This window comes from Petromyzon marinus, chromosome 30, assembly GCF_048934315.1.
Source record: "Petromyzon marinus isolate PM22_M1 ecotype Great Lakes invasive population chromosome 30, UKy_Petmar_22M1.pri1.0, whole genome shotgun sequence".
NCBI lineage: Eukaryota > Metazoa > Chordata > Hyperoartia > Petromyzontiformes > Petromyzontidae > Petromyzon > Petromyzon marinus.
In genome coordinates, this window is record NC_133696.1 from 11,144,791 (window position 1) to 11,164,591 (window position 19,801).

Sequence of the window (19,801 nt, forward strand, 5' to 3'; positions counted from 1 at the left end):
GCAGGTAAATGATGTCATCGAAAAAACGATGAAGAAAAAAGAGTGGGCCTCCGTAAGTTGAATGTACTCCCCTTCGTCCCTTATCACCCCCCCCCCCCTCCCCATGAAAAAGCACATCAGGCCCCCGACGCAATTCCTTTGTGTGAAAGAGGCGATAGATGTCTACCCCCCCCCCCACGCCCGTGGTTTTCTTCTATAGACCGGTCGCGTCGAGTCTGAAGGCCCCCGAGTTTGTCCGTGTCCCGTTTTTCAGTCGCCTAAAGCGCTGGTTACAGGGCCTACGTTGTTGTTGTTGTTTGATAAAATCCTTAACAACAACAACAAGTGAGTGGGGCTTGGGCAGGAAGCGTCACGGCCAGAAGGGACGGTGGACGGCGATGGTCCGGAATGATAAAGCAGTGACAGCCAAGCAATGGCAAACATCCAAGTGGCTGTCCGCCGCTGCGGAGGTGGAGCGATGAGATCAGTTGATGTGAACGTGCCGGGTGGATATCATTTTTTTTTTTTATCGCGGGATCCGTGATGGGTGGGCGGCGGCTAGGGGAGGCCTTCATCCAGCAGTGGATTGATCATGGCTGACAACGATTCATTGTATGGAGTGGGTTCACATCACCCCTGCGGCCAATGGAGGTGCTCCGCCCGCGTGAATATCAAAACAGTCCACGGGAATTAATTCCTGTTTTCCACGTTTTCATGCGTAACAGGAGAAACGCGCTAAACGTATCCAGTTACCCGTGATTTGCTGCAGATAGAATTCGTTTTATAGAAGGGTTGAGGCCCCTAGTTTTATAAACACCACTCCAACGTGTGCTTGCTTATGTGGCCGCTTGCCAAGGTCACGTGTCGTTGTGAGCCTCGAGTGTCGCACAACGCACGCTGCATCTTTCACGGACTCTCATAGGGGCGTCACGGTGGCGAGACGTTAACTACCTCGCCTGGTATACAGGGGGATATGGGTTCGATCCGGACCATGGCGCCTGTATATTTGGAGTTTGCGTGTTCTCCCCGTGGTCACATGGCTTTTTCTCCGGGTCCTCCGGATGTTCCCTCCACATTTAGAAACACACGTTTAGAGTATTCGGCATGCTATAAATGTCTTAAATGATAAGCCACTTCTTTGAGCTGTCATTTGTGGCCAGGTGGCTTCTGAAAAATACCGATGAAGCTCAGTGGGCCTTACCTGGTAAATAAAAAAATTGTTTATTTTATTTTACTTTGCCAATGGAAAATCTCACACATTTCCAGCACGTGGCGATCATTACCAAATGCATGTACAGTGAGGGAAAAAAGTATTTGATCCCCTGCTGATTTTGTACGTTTGCCCACTGACAAAGAAATGATCAGTCTATAATTTTAATGGTAGGTTTATTTGAAAAGTGAGAGACAGAATAACAACAACAAAATCCAAAAAAACGCATGTCAAAAATGTTATAAATTTATTAGCATTTTAATGAGGGAAATAAGTATTTGACCCCTCTGCAAAACATGACTTAGTACTTGGTGGCAAAACCCTTGTTGGCAATCACAGAGGTCAGAGGTTTCTTGTAGTTGGCCACCAGGTTTGCACACATCTCAGGAGGCATTTTGTCCCACTCCTCTTTGCAGATCTTCTCCAAGTCATTAAGGTTTCGAGGCTGACGTTTGGCAACTCGAACCTTCATCCCCCTCCACAGATTTTATAAGGGATTAAGGTCTAGAGACTGGCTAGGCCACTCCAGGACCTTAATGTGCTTCTTCTTGAGCCACTCCTCTGTTGCCTTGGCCGTGTGTTTTGGGTCATTGTCATGCTGGAATACCCATCCACGACCCATTTTCAATGCCCTGGCTGAGGGAAGGAGGTTCTCACCCAAGATTTGACGGTACATGGCCCCGTACATCGTCCCTTTGATGCAGTGAAGTTGTCCTGTCCCCTTAGCAGAAAAAACACCCCCAAAGCATAATGTTTCCACCTCCATGTTTGACGGTGGGGATGGTGTTCTTGGGGTCATAGGTAGCATTCCTCCTCCTCCAAACACGGCGAGTTGAGTTGATGCCAAAGAGCTCCATTTTGGTCTCATCTGACAACAACACTTTCACCCAGTTGTCCTCTGAATCATTCAGATGTTCATTAGCAAACTTCAGACGGGCATGTATATGTGCTTTCTTGAGCAGGGGGACCTTGCGGGCGCTGCAGGATTTCAGTCCTTCACGGCGTAGTGTGTTTTTACAATTGTTTTCTTGGTGACTCTGGTCCCAGCTGCTTTGAGATCATTGACAAGATCCTCCCGTGTAGTTCTGGGCTGCTTCCTTACCGTTCTCATGATCATTGCAACTCCACGAGGTGAGATCTTGCTTGGAGCCCCAGGCCGAGGGAGATTGACAGTTCTTTTGTGTTTCATCCATTTGCGAATAATCGCACCAACTGTTGTCACCTTCTCACCAAGTTGCTTGGCAATGGTCTTTTCGTCCATTCCAGCCTTGTGTAGGTCTACAATCTTGTCTCTGACATCCTTGGAGAGCTCTTTGGTCTTGGCCATGGTGGAGAGTTTGGAATCTGATTGATTGATTGCTTCTGTGGACAGGTGTCTTTTATATAGGTAACAAGCTGAGATTAGGAGCACTTCCTTTAAGAGTGTGCTCCTAATCTCAGCTCGTTACCTGTATAAAAGACACCTGGGAGCCAGAAATGTTTCTGATTGAAAGGGCGTCAAATACTTATTTCCCTCATTAAAATGCAAATCAATTTATAACATTTTTGACATGCGTTTTTCTGGATTTTAGTGTTGTTATTCTGTCTCTCACTGTTAAAATAAACCTACCATTAAAATTATAGACTAATCATTTCTTCGTCAGTGGGCAAACGTACAAAATTAGCAGGGGATCAAATACTTTTTTCCCTCACTGTAAGACCATGGCAATCCCAATGTCCTCGTATATTAAACGCCCAACCGAGCCACATGTAAACGACGCAATGACAGCACCACCCCGATGCTGGCACCTGTTCAAGCTGCTCCTGAGAGTGGCCAACCCCAAGTCTCCCGCTGGCCGGTTTCACGAATTGGCTCTGTTTGACGCGTAGCCTTTCGCGACGAGCCCCCCCCCAAAAAACCCTTTTACTATGGACTTTGGCTCTGTCCAAACGTGCAGCTTGTGTGCACCGTTGTGCCGTTACCCGACTCCTTCTTGCGTACGGGGATGGTTTAGTTTCACGTGCATGTTTTTGGGTGATTTGTTTTCCTTTCCTGTCCTTTGCACTCCTATAATATATGTTTTTGTATTGTTTTTTGTTGTAACGTTCTTACCCGCCCCTTACTGAACATCTGTGAAAAATAGCTTTACAGCCCATCGGATTCCTCCAGTACAAACAAATATTATGATTCTATATCCAGGTCTGATAATAGCAATAGCACAGCCTCCAGGGAGAAGCTGACTGTGGATGTCTCCAATGCCTCTGCTGAATGTAAGCGCGCTTCACAATGGTTCACAGCGCTGTGGTTAGGCTCTCTGCAGTCGCATGCCACCGGAATCTCGTCTATGATTTTACGCTTGAATAGATGATTTGGCCACCTCCGCCATGTCTGCAATTCCTTGACTGCACAAAGTTCACGCTCAGGCAAGGAGTCGGTTTATGGTCAGGCGTAGAGCTTTACTTTATGTTGCACAGTGCAAGACCTCGATGTATGCGGCGTTTTGCAATGACCGAGTGTGGTGAGGAGGTGTACGGCGTTCCCTCGTCATTCACGAACTTGGCTGTCCGTGATTGTGGCCATCCACGGATCGCATCTGGAACTCTACACGACTGCATCGAGAGAGCGAGAGAGAGAGAGAGAAAGTGATGAGTGAGTGTGAGTCGAGAAAGTGATGAGATAAATTGATGAGTTAAAGTGATGAAGCGCAACATCATAATTTAAGATAAGTTAATTTCTAAACTAATGTTTAATATTTGAATATTTATTTTTGTTATAACCATCTTTTTGCGTGTTATGGTAATGGTCATGAATTTAATACCTTATTTACGTATTTACTTAAGGTAATTCATTAAAAAGATAGATGTTCGTAGGCCAACATCATTATTATCTGCGAAATTTGCTCTTGACGAGCATCGCCAGAATGTGTCCCCTCACTTGGTTGAAATCAAGTGATGGCGATTGTTGCCAATGCTCTGCCTTACAGCAGAGCAAGATGTGGTAGGCTACCTGTGAAGGAGGACGATGGCCCTCCACCAGAACAGGAACATAACTCTCTTCCTCATACTTGTTGTGCCGGAATTGGGATAGGAAGCGCTTCACGGGAAGAGTTTTCCACTACTTATTTTTAACAAAAAACATGCATTGTGTGATAGATTACCCTCCCACTGATGATACAGCGAAATCAAACCTCATGGCAAAAAGGGAATGTCCCATGGTGGAAGGATTTGACCCTCCAATTTGTCTCCTCATAAATTGAAAAAGTGCATAATTGCTCAAAAAGGTTGCTGCTACCAGATGAGATATTACAAATTGCTATTTTGCACGTTTTTTTGCAGTCAATGCACACTGGCAGTATTGACCAGGGTGGCCACTAGATTTGCACCTTCAGCCTCTGCAACTAGCCGCTCGGGCGAGCCACCGCCCTCGCCCAAATGCTCCTCCTTAGATTTTCTGCCGGTAGTGGTCTGCGCACAACATCCTGAGGTCAAGGCCACTTCTCTGAAAAAATCATGCGCCGGACTACTGACCATCGGGAGGAAACTTAATTTGCTCACAGATGCCACTCGGTCCAACTGTCATGTTACATTTGTTGAGGTTCAATATGTAGAAGTGTCTTTTAGGAGATAAATTGCACGTAGCTTTTCCAGCATGTGCCATTTACTTGGCTTGAGACAATCTGTGCCCTTTGTAGACCGCAGAATGCTGCAGCCACATTCTGCAACCATTCGCTCCGATGACTTGGCTCTGTGACATCGGGAGTAGCCATCCACGCAGGCCGCTCAAATGAGTTTCTCCAATATCTGTTCTGTTGAGTTTGTCACGCACGTTAGTCTTGTCAGGGACGAATGTTCGAAGTGGGAATTGAGCGAAATGAGGAGTCACGTTTTGCTCCACTGCCTTTCCATGAGAACGCATTCTCTCATTTTGCAGAACCTATGGTATAGGAACAAAAAAATATATATTCTTACCAAAACCTGACATGTGCTTGAACCCTAAGTGGGTAATGCAATTACAGAATCAGAGTACTTCTCTTGCCACTAATCCCACATCTCTCACCATTGTCAGGGTCTTTGAAAAACAGACATTTGTATTACAACCGTTACGGATTAACTATAGAGATTCGAATTTGGGTCTGCAATGAGTAATAGATGCGGTAAAATTGGCATGGCATTGTCTCGTGTGCTGCACATTTGATAACATATAGAGAGGTACGAATGACTGGAGAATAATAATTTTAATCATGTCAATATCTTATGATTATCAAGGTAAATCTGCACCACCGTGCCACCTAATCTAGCAGAGGGCATTATGTGGCTTCCCAGAGTTCATGACTTTTCATCCCATTTGCTGAGCAAACATCCAAAGCCTCCGACCACCGGGAACGACGAGAATGACTGAGGTTGCAATAGATGAGTGGTTAATACATATCTAGAATTGAGCGAGTTTATCTGGCTGGCGCGGTTATCTAGACTTGACCACATGAATATGAAATTGTGGTTGTTGCTCTGCATCTCCATCAGTAGCCGTGCGACAGGAGGAGGGGGGGCAAGGTTCGAGAGATTGTGGAGATAGACAACGGTAGGGAATTCCAGAGTTGAGCAGTTCGAGCAAAGAAGCAGAAATATATATTGTTGTTACCTGCAGTTGTAGTGAGTGGGTGAGTGAGAGTATGATTGTGACCTGCAGTGTGGTAGTTGAACACAGTACGGATGAGAGGAGATGGCCTGTCTGGAAGAACAAGTCTTCAACATGGATGGAGGAATCAGTGAGTGAAGTTCATGGGAACATTAACCGTGGCAGTAGCGATAATAAAAGTGTTGGTGCCATGCTATCTAAATATTTGCACCATTAACCTGTTTTCCACATAATGCATTTATTCAAGCTGTTAGGGATACATTAGTGGAGGAAATTAGTTTATTTAACATTTGTAGTTACTAGCGTGTGTTTGTGTGTGTGTGCTACCTAGTCTGTCGCTCCGCACGAAGCTTCAGGTCTTCTCGGCCATGGTCATTCCCTCCCTTCTCTACGCTTGCGAAATGTGGACCCCCTCTAATGGAACATCTTTGCCGGTTAGAAACATTCAGGCTGGCCTGCCTACGGTCCATCCTGGGTTTAACCAGGCTGGATTGTGTGAGGAGCTCACAAATCCTTGAAAGATCTGGACAAAGTCCCATCGGTGAGCTCTTCCGGCAAGCAAGGCTGCGTTGGCTGGGTCATGTAGCCTGCATGCCCAGTCACCGCATGCCTAAACAGCTTTTGTTCGGCCAGATAGAGGGGGCTAGATGGGCGCAGCACGGGCTAGAGAAGAGATGGAGTGATGTGGTACAGGAGGATGTGGAGCTGAGTGGACTTGCCGATGACTGGTACCAGCGGTGTCAAGATCGGCCTCTGTGAAGGAGGCTCGTGAAGGACGCTACTGGGCAGTTGGAGGCAGTCGCCCTCCAACAACAACGGAGGGCGGAGGAGCGACACTCACAACAACGAGCGGAGCGTCGGGTGGCTGAAGCACAGCAAGTTGGCACAGTAGGGGGCACAGGTGGTGCATCAGCCAGTCATCTCAGTCAGTCAACCCGCGGCACCTGGATCTGCCCCGTGACCTGCCAGCGGACGTTTGACACTTCACGTGGCCTCAACGTGCACATAGCTTGGCACAAGCGTCGTGGTGACGTCACCGCCACTTAGTGGCGAAAGGTGGTTGTTGTTGTGTGCTGGGAAAGGTCCTGACAAGCATTATTCAGCACTGCCTTGCCAGGCACGCTGACGAGAGGCACGTGGTTTGAGGCCAGAGCGGTACTGCAGAGATGTCATATTTTCTGTCCTGCTACAGCAGAGGTGTAGGGAATCTCTTCTCTATTGACCTGGTTAAGGTCTATGGTACTATCAATAGACCAGGCTGTGGGTTGTTGTTTGTGCTTTCAGGGTCTCCGACTCTGCTCACAATCATTAAGAACCTTCATGATGGTGGGCAGGCCTAGGTAAAGCTGTGTGGCCGGGAGTCGGAGACATTCCCTATTCACCTTTGAGTGCAATAGGGTTGTCCTCTGGCTCCCACATTATTTCACACCTTTTCAACCACATAGTTCGAGAAGCTTTCTATGGCTGTACCAGATTCATTTCTATCTGCTACAGATACAATGGGAGGCTGATCGATGCCCGGGTGCGGTCGAGGGATGGCTCCCTATTAGTAACCATATTTTGTAATTGCTGCTCACTCCGACAAAGAGTCTGCTGCTGAATCTGGAGTTTGCCACTAACCAAAACTAAGCACCTGCCTGAGTATGTTGTGTCATCAAACACCTCACCCTCCACTCCCCATGAGTGCTGATGGGGCAGTTGTGAAGATAGTGGAGAAGTTCCCATACTTGGGTAGCGTGTTTGCGACCAGCTCCGGTTTGGCAACAGAGATCTCACTCCGAATCGGTGGAGCATCATCTTTTCATCAGCTGCGTAACGCTGTGTGGACACCTGGTCTGTCACTCTATGCTCACGAAACATGGATCCCCTCGAAAGCAACATCTCTGCTGGCTTGAAACATCAGGCTGGCCTGCCTAGAATCCATTCTGGGTTTAACATCACCACGAGGGAGACAAAGATGGCCAGGCTTGGTGCCGGCCACCCACCCCCTCATCTGCAATGCTGGCCTTCATAGATGTTCTCTCAGAGCACTTGCCCCAACCATCTGTGAAGGCTATAAGGCATACATACCAAGAATCCAAAATGACCTTCAAATGACTAATTTGGGATTATGCAGAGCAACATTTCCCCTGACTGAAAAACCTTGGCAGGATCAGCCTGAAAAAGAGTCTTGAGGCTTTCCTGAATAAATAAGTTTGACAAAAAAGTGGCTGGATTTCCAACCATAGCAATTAACATCTGTAGCTCTACCAATTAAGGTCTTCACGTGTGTCTGCTGTGCCTGAAGCGATGCCTGGTGCAATGCGTCATCACTGTAACGGGGCAGACAGCCATCGGTGGCTCCGCTACTCCCTCTTGCGTTACTGCGGCCTCAGTAATTAGCACTTTCTGCCACGTGCGTTTCTCCTGCACGCGTGCAGTATCTGGGGCATAACCCAGGAAGGGCAGCAGTGCGTGCGTCATCGTAACCTACTGCCTCGGTGCGTGTCAAGGTTCCCTTGGTACGTAAAGATTTTATTGGAAGCAGAAATCTATAATATTCAGCACCCTGTGACCTCTTGCATTAAAACAAAATGCTACATATTTCAGGCTGCAGTCCTGCAATTGCTTGCTTACGTCAATGCTGATGGAACTGCTTCGACTCGGGAGAAGCTCTAGAGAGCCTCCTCTCGAGGGTATTTGGCCTTCTCTTCCATGCCGGTCAGATATCTTGAAACAAGACGGGAGTTACCCACACATTATCCCACCACCACTCCGACCTGCCAATCGACTGACCGTGGTGAACCCACGGACCGGATACTGCTGGTCGGAGAGAATTGGGGTTCGATATTTGAAAAAAACGAAATGGATTCGAACTGCCTCAATGGGGGAACAATAATAATAACCTCTGTTTTATAAAAGCGTCCTTCATATTGCAGTATCTCAAAGCGCTGTACTAGTATAGGTACAACCTAAGGCAGTGTTCTTCATTGCAAGGCCTTCAGGCCACTGGCAGCCCCTGGGGGCCTTTAGTGCTGCGGCCACCCGACAATACACAAAGAGTGAAAATACTGCCCATCATAATCGTGCTGCTGTCAAACCCCCAATGGTTTCAAATGTGTGGCGGGCCTCACGCTGATGATGTCTCATCGGCGAAAGTTGGCCGCCTTTGAAAATTAGTAAAGAACACTGATCTAAGTGAAATAGAAAGCTGATGTAACAATATGAATGACTACACTCGAAATTCCAATAAAATGAAGAACTATGATAAAAGCGAATAATAATCATAATAATAACAATGCAGCAACATCTGGATTTGCAAGTCCAGTGTGACGACTGTTATCCCACGGCAGCATCCCCGTAGACTGAAGATACAGTGAGGGAAAAAAGTATTTGATCCCCTGCTGATTTTGTAGGTTTGCCCACTGACAAAGAAATGATCAGTCTATAATTTTAATGGTAGGTTTATTTGAACAGTGAAAGACAGAATAACAACAAAAAAATCCAGAAAAACGCATGTCAAAAATGTTATAAATTTATTTGCATTTTAATGAGGGAAATAAGTATTTGACCCCTCTGCAAAACATGACTTAGTACTTGGTGGCAAAACCCTTGTTGGCAATCACAGAGGTCAGACGTTTCTTGTAGTTGGCCACCAGGTTTGCACACATCTCAGGAGGGATTTTGTCCCACTCCTCTTTGCAGATCTTCTCCAAGTCATTAAGGTTTCGAGGCTGACGTTTGGCAACTCGAACCTTCAGCTCCCTCCACAGATTTTCTATGGGATAAAGGTCTGGAGACTGGCTAGGCCACTCCAGGACCTTAATGTGCTTCTTCTTGAGCCACTCCTTTGTTGCCTTGGCCGTGTGTTTTGGGTCATTGCCATGCTGGAATACCCATCCGCGACCCATTTGCAATACCCTGGCTGAGGGAAGGAGTTTCTCACCCAAGATTTGACGGTACATGGCCCCGTCCATCGTCCCTTTGATGCGGTGAAGTTGTCCTGTCCCCTTAGCAGAAAAACACCCCCAAAGCATAATGTTTCCACCTCCATGTTTGACGGTGGGGATGGTGTTCTTGGGGTCATAGGCAGCATTCTTCCTCCTCCAAACACGGCGAGTTGAGTTGATGCCAAAGAGCTCCATTTTGGTCTCATCTGACCACAACACTTTCACCCAGTTGTCCTCTGAGTCATTCAGATGTTCATTGGCAAACTTCAGACGGTCATGTATATGTGCTTTCTTGAGCAGGGGGACCTTGCGGGTGCTGCAGGATTTCAGTCCTTCACGGCGTAGTGTGTTATCAATTGTTTTCTTGGTGACTCTGGTCCCAGCTGCCTTGAGATCATTGACAAGATCCTCCCGTGTAGTTCTGGGCTGATTCCTCACCGTTCTCATGATCATTGCAACTCCACAAGGTGAGATCTTGCATGGAGCCCCAGGCCGAGGGAGATTGACAGTTCTTTTGTGTTTCTTCCATTTGCGAATATTCGCACCAACTGTTGTCAGCTTCTCACCAAGCTGCTTGGCAATGGTCTTGTAGCCCATTCCAGCCTTGTGTAGGTCTACAATATTGTCCCTGACATCCGTGCAGAGCTCTTTGGTCTTGGCCATGGTGGAGAGTTTGGAATCTGATTGATTGATAGCTTCTGTGAACAGGTGTCTTTTATACAGGTAACAAGCTGAGATTAGGAACACTCCCTTTAAGAGTGTGCTCCTAATCTCAGCTCGTTACCTGTATAAAAGACACCTGGGAGCCAGAAATCTTTCTGATTGAGAGGGGGTCAAATAATTATTTTCTTCATTAAAATGCAAATCAATTTTTTACATTTTTGACATGCGTTTTTTCTGGATTTTTGTTGTTATTCTGTCTCTCACTGTTAAAATAAACCTACCATTAAAATTATAGACTGATCATTTCTTTGTCAGTGGGCAAACGTACAAAATCAGCAGGGGATCAAATACTTTTTTCCTTCACTGTACGTGCAGTATATGGTTAGATTAATGCAAGTCAGGAATGACTTGCAATTATCCATTGTGTTTATAATGGTCACATGCCAAATTAGATCACGATGGCTTTGCAGTGAATCAATTTATTCATGTAATGATAATAATTATTTTATTTAATGTAGCGGGGGGGTTCATGAAAATTGCGTCTCAAAACGCTGAACATTGCGCACCGCATTTTAGCATCAGAATAGGGGCGAGAACGCGACCGAGACAGGAGAACACGAGGAAGATTAAGGGAAGGAGGGGGGACATGGCATGAGCGAGGCAGGGCATCAGTAAGCAACGTTGACCGTTAATGAGTATCAATAACATGCACGTAACCCTTTTTTAGTAATGCTAAAACGTACACATTTAAGTGGTCTGTGCATTAACTTGATGAGTACGAGTCACGTTGTGGTAACATTCTTAGGTTGTGTGTGTGGAGGAATGGTGGTGTAGTGGTTTAGCACACTGCACGATGAATCGGGCCAAACAAACTGGCGGCCTTCGTTGATGATCCTGCTAGGTGGGTGGGATGGGTGGGGGGGGGTGATGGATTTATAAAAACGAAGGCCGTTGTTTCATTGGGTGCTGGGAGATTGACGAAGCAACCTCCTGATTAACAGTCCAGTACGATAACGCTAACTCTACCGCAACATGCACTGCCATAGATTAATATTACTTTGATGTTAAAACAAAACCATGCCCCTTGTTGTGCTTTGCCTCTTCCGTTGAGTGAGGTCGACCGTGTGTGGACGAATAAAAATGCGTGTTGGCTTTGCAAGAGTGGAATTGGAAATATAATTCGTTCTATAAATAAAATACTTACGAATAAATGTTTGAATTCGATTATGATTCCGTGGACGAACATGTTGCGGTGAATGTGGCATGCAAACTGCCATCGCCACCATTTGGCACTGTACATCAAATCAAGAAGGACGCGTGTCTTATTGAGGTGTCTTATTGTTGCTCGTAATGTTCGCCGTTGTTTTTGTTACGGGTCGTGGAAATGCTGCGCAAACCACGAGCAAAATACACCGCGTGTCATGAAAGGTGCATAAAATGAATGACAACGAAATAAATCACCAGCAGCAACAACTGAGCTGTAACCGGTGCCACGTGCACCGATCTCCACACATCAAAAGCAGTGCAGCTGGAAGTGTCAACATGGCAGTAGTGAGCGTGCTTGTAATCTGACGTAACGAGGTAATTGTTGGAATTTTAACTGTTCCCTTTATTTTACGTTGCATTTGTATTCCAATTGAGCACCACGCGGTTACGAGCGCCGTGATGTCAAAGTCGTCATGTTCTCTCTTCGAGTGCAATCTTCCGTGTGTCTTTGTGTACGTACGTGTGTGTATATACAATCTATACAATGTGTAATCACTCGGGGGGGGGGGGGGGGTGCGGGGATGGAAACCAGAGAGAGGGGTATGTTTTTGTCTTGTATTATCGTTGATATGTGCCGGACAGAATGTTCAGTAAAGTTTCTCTTGGTATCCACAGCTAAAAGGTTAATAATGCTGATCATTTGTCTTGCACCCATTTCCTTTCCACCCACCGCCTGTCCCCTGTGCAGAAAGCAAGATTGGCCCGGATCCGTGTGGCGAAGAGTGGGAGCTCGCACGCCTACCTTCAGAGCAAAAAGAATGGCAAATTAATGGATGCCATTGAGCAAGTACGCCAAGAATTATCAAACAATGCGGTACAACGCCAACCACACCACGCACACCAAATGCCATCGCACACGCACGCGCGCAGGTGGCCCTTGAGATGCGCCACCGTCTTTGCTCCGCATAAACGTGTCTTGAAGGTGCCATGAACGGGATGAAAAGGGGGAACTGGGTGCATTGTTTAACCGCTTCCCGGTTCTGAGAGGTCTGATATTTGCAGGAGGGTGTGGGGGTCCAGCTCACCGCTGAATCTGGGATCAGTGCAAACGGTTCAGCGTTAATTCTATTCAGAGGGGCGTAGCGCCGTTGTTTTGTAAAGACATTGTGCTCGCCGCAGAGAACTGTTGCGATACGACCGCACTCTACAATAACTGGCGCCGAAATTGTGCCGCACGCCCTCCCGCATGGCCTTGTGGGTGCCCCGGTACGTCTTCCGACCTGACGACGTACGTATACGCCCTCGGAATGGAATAGGAAGATAAACTGTTGACGTACACACTCGTCATCTGAATGGGAAAGAATGAAAAGGTTTCACTTTGGTCAAATGCATCTGCCAAATTTTCACGTGCCCCAAGCTTCATTCATTTCACCCTGCCGCTCTCAATTTGTAAGCAAATGAGCAAACAACTCCTTAATTGCAAAAAAAGAACAACGTCAGGATATTCACGCCATACGGTATTTTGTTGTTGCACTTGCAGAAAAATTCAAAGAACGTAGACATTGAGCCGCGTCGATATGGTAACAGGTGCTTTTCAGGACGAAAAGCCAAACAGAAAAAAAGTCAAGCGTCAGTGTGTTAAAGCATAATCAGTGTCATTTTTTTTTCTCCCACACAAAGCTGCTGGTGTAATGTAGCCGCGGCAATCTAATTACAGCGGGCGGCGCGTGGGTGCGACGTACGAAGCATTGGGGGGAGCGATGGGGCGGGGTGTGGAAATCCTTACATTGTTTAATTAAGTCTGTTTTAACGGGCTGCCCTAAACCAAGTGGGCTGGTCGGGCACGGTGGCGGTGGCGGGCCTCGGGGTGTGTCGTTATTAAAGTGATGACTGCACACGCGCTCTTGGCTATTCCAGAGTTCTTGTGATGAAGGTCAAGCGCTCGTGGTCAAATCCCCGTCGTCCTTCGAGATGCAGCATCACCATCTGCTGCACTGCCTGGAGAAGACCACGGTAAGCGGAGGGGGTAGGGAGTATTGTTTACGCTCCCCGACGAGGCTTCATACATTCCGTCGCATGAGCTCGCGCGTGACCCCCTTCCTGAACCAAAACGCCACTTTTGCTTATTGCATCTGAAGCTATACACGATCTCCCCTAGGGTGGCTCGGCCCCAAAATGAGTACTTGGCACAGTGTGTGGACATCAACCAGTGCGGAAACAAAGGTGGCCGGGCACGGTTCTGGCCTCGCCCCCACAACCCGCCATGACATCTTCAATACATGCTCACTCACATCTACGTCCCTGACATGTCATATTTGTCTGTGTACGTGTACATAGATTGCTGTGTGCCACATTCACTAATTACGTGCTATGTTGCATTTTCATCCACCCGATTATAGCACTTAATCCACTAATCTTTCGCTTCCAGGAGAGGCTGCCACGTTTACTGCTGCACGCATTCATTGCCGCACAAGAGGTGTACGCTTTCCTCACGATGAATCCATGAAAGTGTGACATTTGATCCAACGCAACACATGCATCCAACTGTAATCCCGCAATCTTCGCTAGGTCCCAGCTCCCTCCCATGGATATGTGCGAATGTCTCCGTCAGCTGTGCATGCGCCAGACCCCCCCCCCCCCCGCTCGTCCTCTTCCATGAGCGCTGTATCACCGCCAGGGCACGCAATACTAAACAAACACGCCGGCTATCAGCCAGCAGCAGGCAGCGATGGCTCGGCCACAATCTGCGGGGGAAACGGCCATTGTGGCCCACGTGCTATTGCCTAATAGCAACCACGCGCAATCATTACTGTCAGCGCTTTTTGCCGCGAGGACAAATTGACATGGCGTATTGTATCGAGTGTGTGTCCGTGTTTCTCCAGTGCCGTTTGTTCCATTGTCCACCTGTGGTCAGCACTCATTGTCAATGCTACCCAGCCCAACCCTCCCTAACCTCCAGTTGTTGTAGGCAAAACAAGGCAGGCGTAAGCGCCATTGTGTGTAGCACTTGGCTGCTGTAGCCACTAAAGATTGGCACTTTCGCTTTTTCTCTTGTTGATCATAGCACAGTGTCAGCTTAATTCCCTCGTGTCACGCTTGTTAACCACCTTTCTCAGACTGCACAACTTTTTTTATTTTTTAAACACATTCTCGAGGAGGACAAATCGGAATAACCGTGGCAGATATAAGGGCCCAAGGCACGGGCTGTCTCACTTGTATAGCTAATTAGCAGCTGGTGAAGTCTGTTTTGGAATGCAGAGGTGAAATAATTCATTAGACAGCAAGGGGAGCTTTCCATATTTAATAATAATAATAAGGATGAGATAACCCCTCCCCATAGACCCTCTGCTGGAGAACCATCATTGAAAAAGACAAGGTCAGGATGCTCCTTCGACGTAATTGGCACTAGTACCTGTCTTCATAGTAGACATTTTCTAATGCACAGTTCAACAGATCCTCCTTCTGAACAAATGGCATGTAACGTAACTAATCGCTGCATTATACAAATTCAGTTTTACATTAGCTGTGCAAGTTTGAGGTAGCTAGGTAGCTCAAACAGCTAAGCCAGAACTGTTGTATAGTTAAATTTTGATTTAAAGCTTTCGTGACTGCAGGGATTCATATTCTTGGTTCTCTCGGTAAAGTCACGTAGAAGGGAAACAATAAAATAATAAAAATATGAAACAATAAAATTCTCACGACGTTTCGACTGCAACACAAGCAATCATCATCAGGTGTGAAAACCACAGCAAGAAAATTTGAATGGCGTATACCATACATTCAAATTTTCTTGTTGTGGTTTTCACACCTGACGATGATTGCTTGTGTTGCAGTCGAAACGTCGTGAGAATTGTATTGTTTTCTATTTTTATTATTTTATTGTTTCCCTTCTACGTGGTGACTTTACCGAAAGAACCAAGAATATGTTGTATAGTTGTAAATGTTTGAGTCCCCACAATTGGCACCACTGGTAACACGGCTTGCAGCGAGTCGCATGTGGAGCGAAACGTCGGACATTATTCCACGCAATGTGCAGCGCAACACAAAAGCATACCCGAGGGATGTACAGCCCCACCGTCAATCCTACTTGAACTAAAACTAAACTATGAACTTTTTTATTTTACCAGGCAAGGCCCACTGAGCTATATAGCTCGTTTTCAGAAACGACATGGTCACAAATGATAGCTCAACGGAGGGGCTAACCGTGTGGAAATTTATAGCAGTAGCCAAATAATCTAACCGCATGTTTATATATGTGGAGGGAAAAATCGGCGGACTCGGAGAAAAATCCACTTGATCACGGGGAGAACGACACATAAACTCCAAATATACAGCAGGTGTCAGGGGTCAGCATTGAACTCACGACCTCCTGCATACCAGACGAGAGAGTTAACATCTTGCCAACGCAGTGCCCCCTACTTCGTAACAGTGGTGGTGTGAAAGCTATACGTTTGGCAGAAAACTACATCGTAGAGCAGGCACTGAGTGGCAAGATTCTAAGTTCAAGACGGACCATTGAAGGATAGTGGGTACAGGCAGATTACACACCTCTCAAATTTCAGTATGTGTCTTTACCGTCATTAAGGTATCAAGTGTGGATTTCTTTTATTCTTTGCCTGGACAAAACACAAACTAAAGACCAGAATGATTTCTTCATGAGTTTAGGCTGCAATAAACGCCAATTGACCAAACATTTGCGAAATTTTCCCTTTGCATTATACATTATTTGTTTGATTAGGGCCATAAGGAATGGCGTATACCATCCATTATGATTCTGTGAGCCAGGCAAAGAGGTTAGAAAATACATAAAGTGTATTGTTTTGAAGATAAAATAAAACCATCTAGTTTAAGGTAAACCCATCTTAAATAAAACCATATGGGCTGGTATTTATTTCCACTTCTCTGCGTGTCAAAACGCTTCAGTGATTGGGCCTTGATTCATGGTTTTTGGCTACACTCACATTTAGGTGTGGTCAGACTAAAGTCATAGCTCCAGTGCATAGCAGCTATTCCACTTCTGAGGGCCTCGGCTATCAAACCTGAGTCTGATGCCCTGCAGTCGTGTACCAGCAACATCCAACCCCTTGGCTTCCGAGCAGGAAGGCCATCTCTGCTGCCGTTTATTTTGCATGCATTTCAGTAAACGTCACGTTTCCCACAGAGTAAGACGGATGTGCCAACAAATTCACGATCCAGATTCATTGAGGAGGTACATTACGCTTAATTAATTGATAGTTAATGGGAATATTTATTAACTTATATAATTACATAGGTGGTATGACAGTTTGTTAAATATTCTTGCAACTCTGCTTTTTTACTTGAAAGTTTCCATTTGAATCGGATTTTTTTCTTCTCTCTAGCCATTTTTATATTTATTTACACACTCACGCGCGAAGCCTATCGCTTCAAAACATTAGGCCCCTGCCATATTTCGCCCAAAGGCCCTCTGGCACACAAGAAGTACGCACGGTCTGGTGCAGCTGCGCCGCTCCAGGTTCTGCCGGCGTCTTCCGAGAAATGTCACCATTTTCCGTTTCCTCAGGATTCGAGTCTGCGTTGCATTGAGATCACATTGGATTAGGGAAAAGCGTGAGCTCTCTCACGATGCATATTGAAAAGGTGGCATTGTCCCTTCAGCGAGTCTAGGTATTAATATTTTTCCTGCCCAAAGTTGTTTTTTCCCTTCATTGTTTTCCTCAATAATTACAGATGGAGAATATCCGAAATCTATGGAATAGTTACAATGCCCCTTATACTTATATTACATGCCTTTATTCAAATGAATGCCTTACGAAGACACATTCCCAGCTACAATAAAAGTGTGTTCTCTGGTCATCATCTAGCATAAGCTTCATGTAACATACATGTTATTTTTATTTTCCCTGTCGACACCGCTTATAATGCCCATCACAGCACAACCCCAATACGTGTGCAGTACACGTGTGGCTTTACTCGAACGCAGTGAACACAAAAAAATTGCTAACCGGTGTAATTCATCCGCGAACCTTTGCTAAATATTCAACGGGCCCAATTGCACACGACCAAAAGTCCCGCACGCATTTTAGCACGTGCAATCGGGCCATCTTCAAACACTTTTAAAGGGCCTCACGAATGCAGGGAGAGAGAGAGAGAGAGGGAGAGACCCTCTGTGTGAGTATCTAGATGCTGGCGCCCTGGGACAAAACTTGTCACGCTTCTACCCCTTACTTTTTGAAGCGTTGTGGCTTCTGGACTTTTGAGGGCAGTTCACAGATGTGGAGTCGGAGTTATTTACTTTGCATCTGATGCCCGTAAATGTGAATTCGATCGCGACATCTGAAGCTGTGCACTGCGGTTAAACGAGTGCGTGCGCGTGTTTAGACGGCTCAAGTTGCACGCAAATCATTTTTGGAAACGTAACACCGAACGGTACACCCAACGAATGATACACCCATGCGCCATCATGCCTACGGTTTTGCTTTTCGTACGTCTTAACATGTGCAATTGTTTACTGTCACGTTTCTATGGGTATGATGTAACTAACGGCATTCACATGGTTGCCCTTTTCAAAGTAATGTTGATAATTTCCGCACCAAAAATGTGTAACATTATTCCAAGCTTTTAACAAGTGAAAGTGGCTAACGTTTGTGTGTGTTGCATCTGAGTATGTTTGTCTTGTCTTAAACATCCCTGTGGTCATGTTATAGAGCTCCATAATCACGTTCCCTTTTGTTTGGGTTTGTTTAGAGCCTGTCATCTTATCTGAATGTTTTTTTTTTATTCATATCATATTCCTGAATGTTATTTTTTCAAGCTATATATCATTGACGTGTAATTACAGGAATGCGGACTGTTTGCATGATTATAATGCACAGGTTGCTTTGTGAAGGCTCGTGAATATATTTCCATCTAAAGACTTGCAGTAACGTGACGGGTTTTTTTCAATGGATAATCCACAATACATTCCGAGTATATCCTTAACAATGTGGCGGAATTTGGTCAAAGTATTTACATCACAGAGTAGTGATCCATTATCGGACACTCCAGAGGAAAAAGGATGTACTCAGTAGCTATTGTGTATTTCTGTATATGGTGATTGCTATGTTCAAAATAATGAAAAGCTAATGTACAACGCTTCAACCTTCAACGATCAAAAGAGAACAGAATGCAATTTGATGTCATTGCGTTGATATTTAACGCATTTATAAACACCCACAAGAAGTCGCATCACCTAAAATAGATGGGGTCGGTCTATGCCAGATCACCCAAATAGGAAGTATACATAGAGTTAAATAACTGATAAATGATTGCAAAAAGGTTCAGGAGCAGAGCTCATGAGTGTTTTTGTTCGTAAGCTTTCTCGTGTGAAAATGCACTGAAACCCATTTGTGAATGTAGACAACCTACCCTTCCCCATGTGTGAATGGTTATTCGGACTGAAATGCTCGGCCTATATAAGAACTGACACGTGGCGTATGGCCTCCATTGTGTGTGACTAAAAGCCAGCACAATCGGAGAGCAAAAGAAGGCCATGATACTGGAATTCGGAGGGAAAACTGACTTGAAATGACCCAGATATAAGATGCTACAGATGTGTAAACCTTCTACCCACGACAGTGTATGACTGAAAGATAGTGCCCGACTGGTACATTAATTCCTGTAACCAACATCTTAGCATTTTTTTACGATTTATCTTAGCCATTGATGACTTGCCTATGTAATTGCACGCATCACAATTCAACTAAAAACAACATCCAATTCACGAAATAAGTGTGCTATTATGGGGAATTGTGGGTAATACAATGAATAAATAATCAGGCAACAGTCCATATCGCCATGCTAAATACACATTTTATTAGGCCTTTGACCTATGAGTCCTTTGGACAAATGTTTTTCCAACAGTGCTTGTTCAAGCAGGCAAATTTTGAAATTGGCTCTGACTTTCTAAGTCTCACCAGCACCCAGGCCTGTTAAATAAATACTGTTGGGTTGTCAGATTTTATTGGATAAAGCTATCCCTGCAAACATGGATGTCTGTGCTGCACTAAATTATAATACGGCAGCAAATATCACCTGGCGATTAGAATTCTCTTGCGTAGCCCTTCGCGGTTAAATCCTCCCAGTCGCTTAATAATTAGAGCAATGAATTATCAAGTGTGCTGTCTACCAAAAAATGGACGTGGTATTTACAAGAGTCTGTCATCATCGCTATCTAGGGTG

At 45.6% G+C, this 19,801-nt stretch overlaps 1 protein-coding gene across 4 annotated transcripts in view; it reads left to right on the forward strand.

The window, feature by feature from the left end:
* KCND1 (potassium voltage-gated channel subfamily D member 1) overlaps positions 1-19,801 on the forward strand; it is a 500,895-nt gene that overhangs the window by 455,816 nt on the left and 25,278 nt on the right. For 2 of the 4 annotated variants that reach the window (XM_032963622.2, XM_032963620.2), the window contains exons 3-4: positions 12,351-12,476; positions 13,520-13,615. In XM_032963622.2, coding sequence (XP_032819513.1) covers positions 12,351-12,476; positions 13,520-13,615 — 222 coding nt within the window. The remainder of the gene's footprint in view (positions 1-12,350; positions 12,477-13,519; positions 13,616-19,801) is intronic. The other 2 variants (XM_032963621.1, XM_032963623.2) reach the window with 1 other exon arrangement.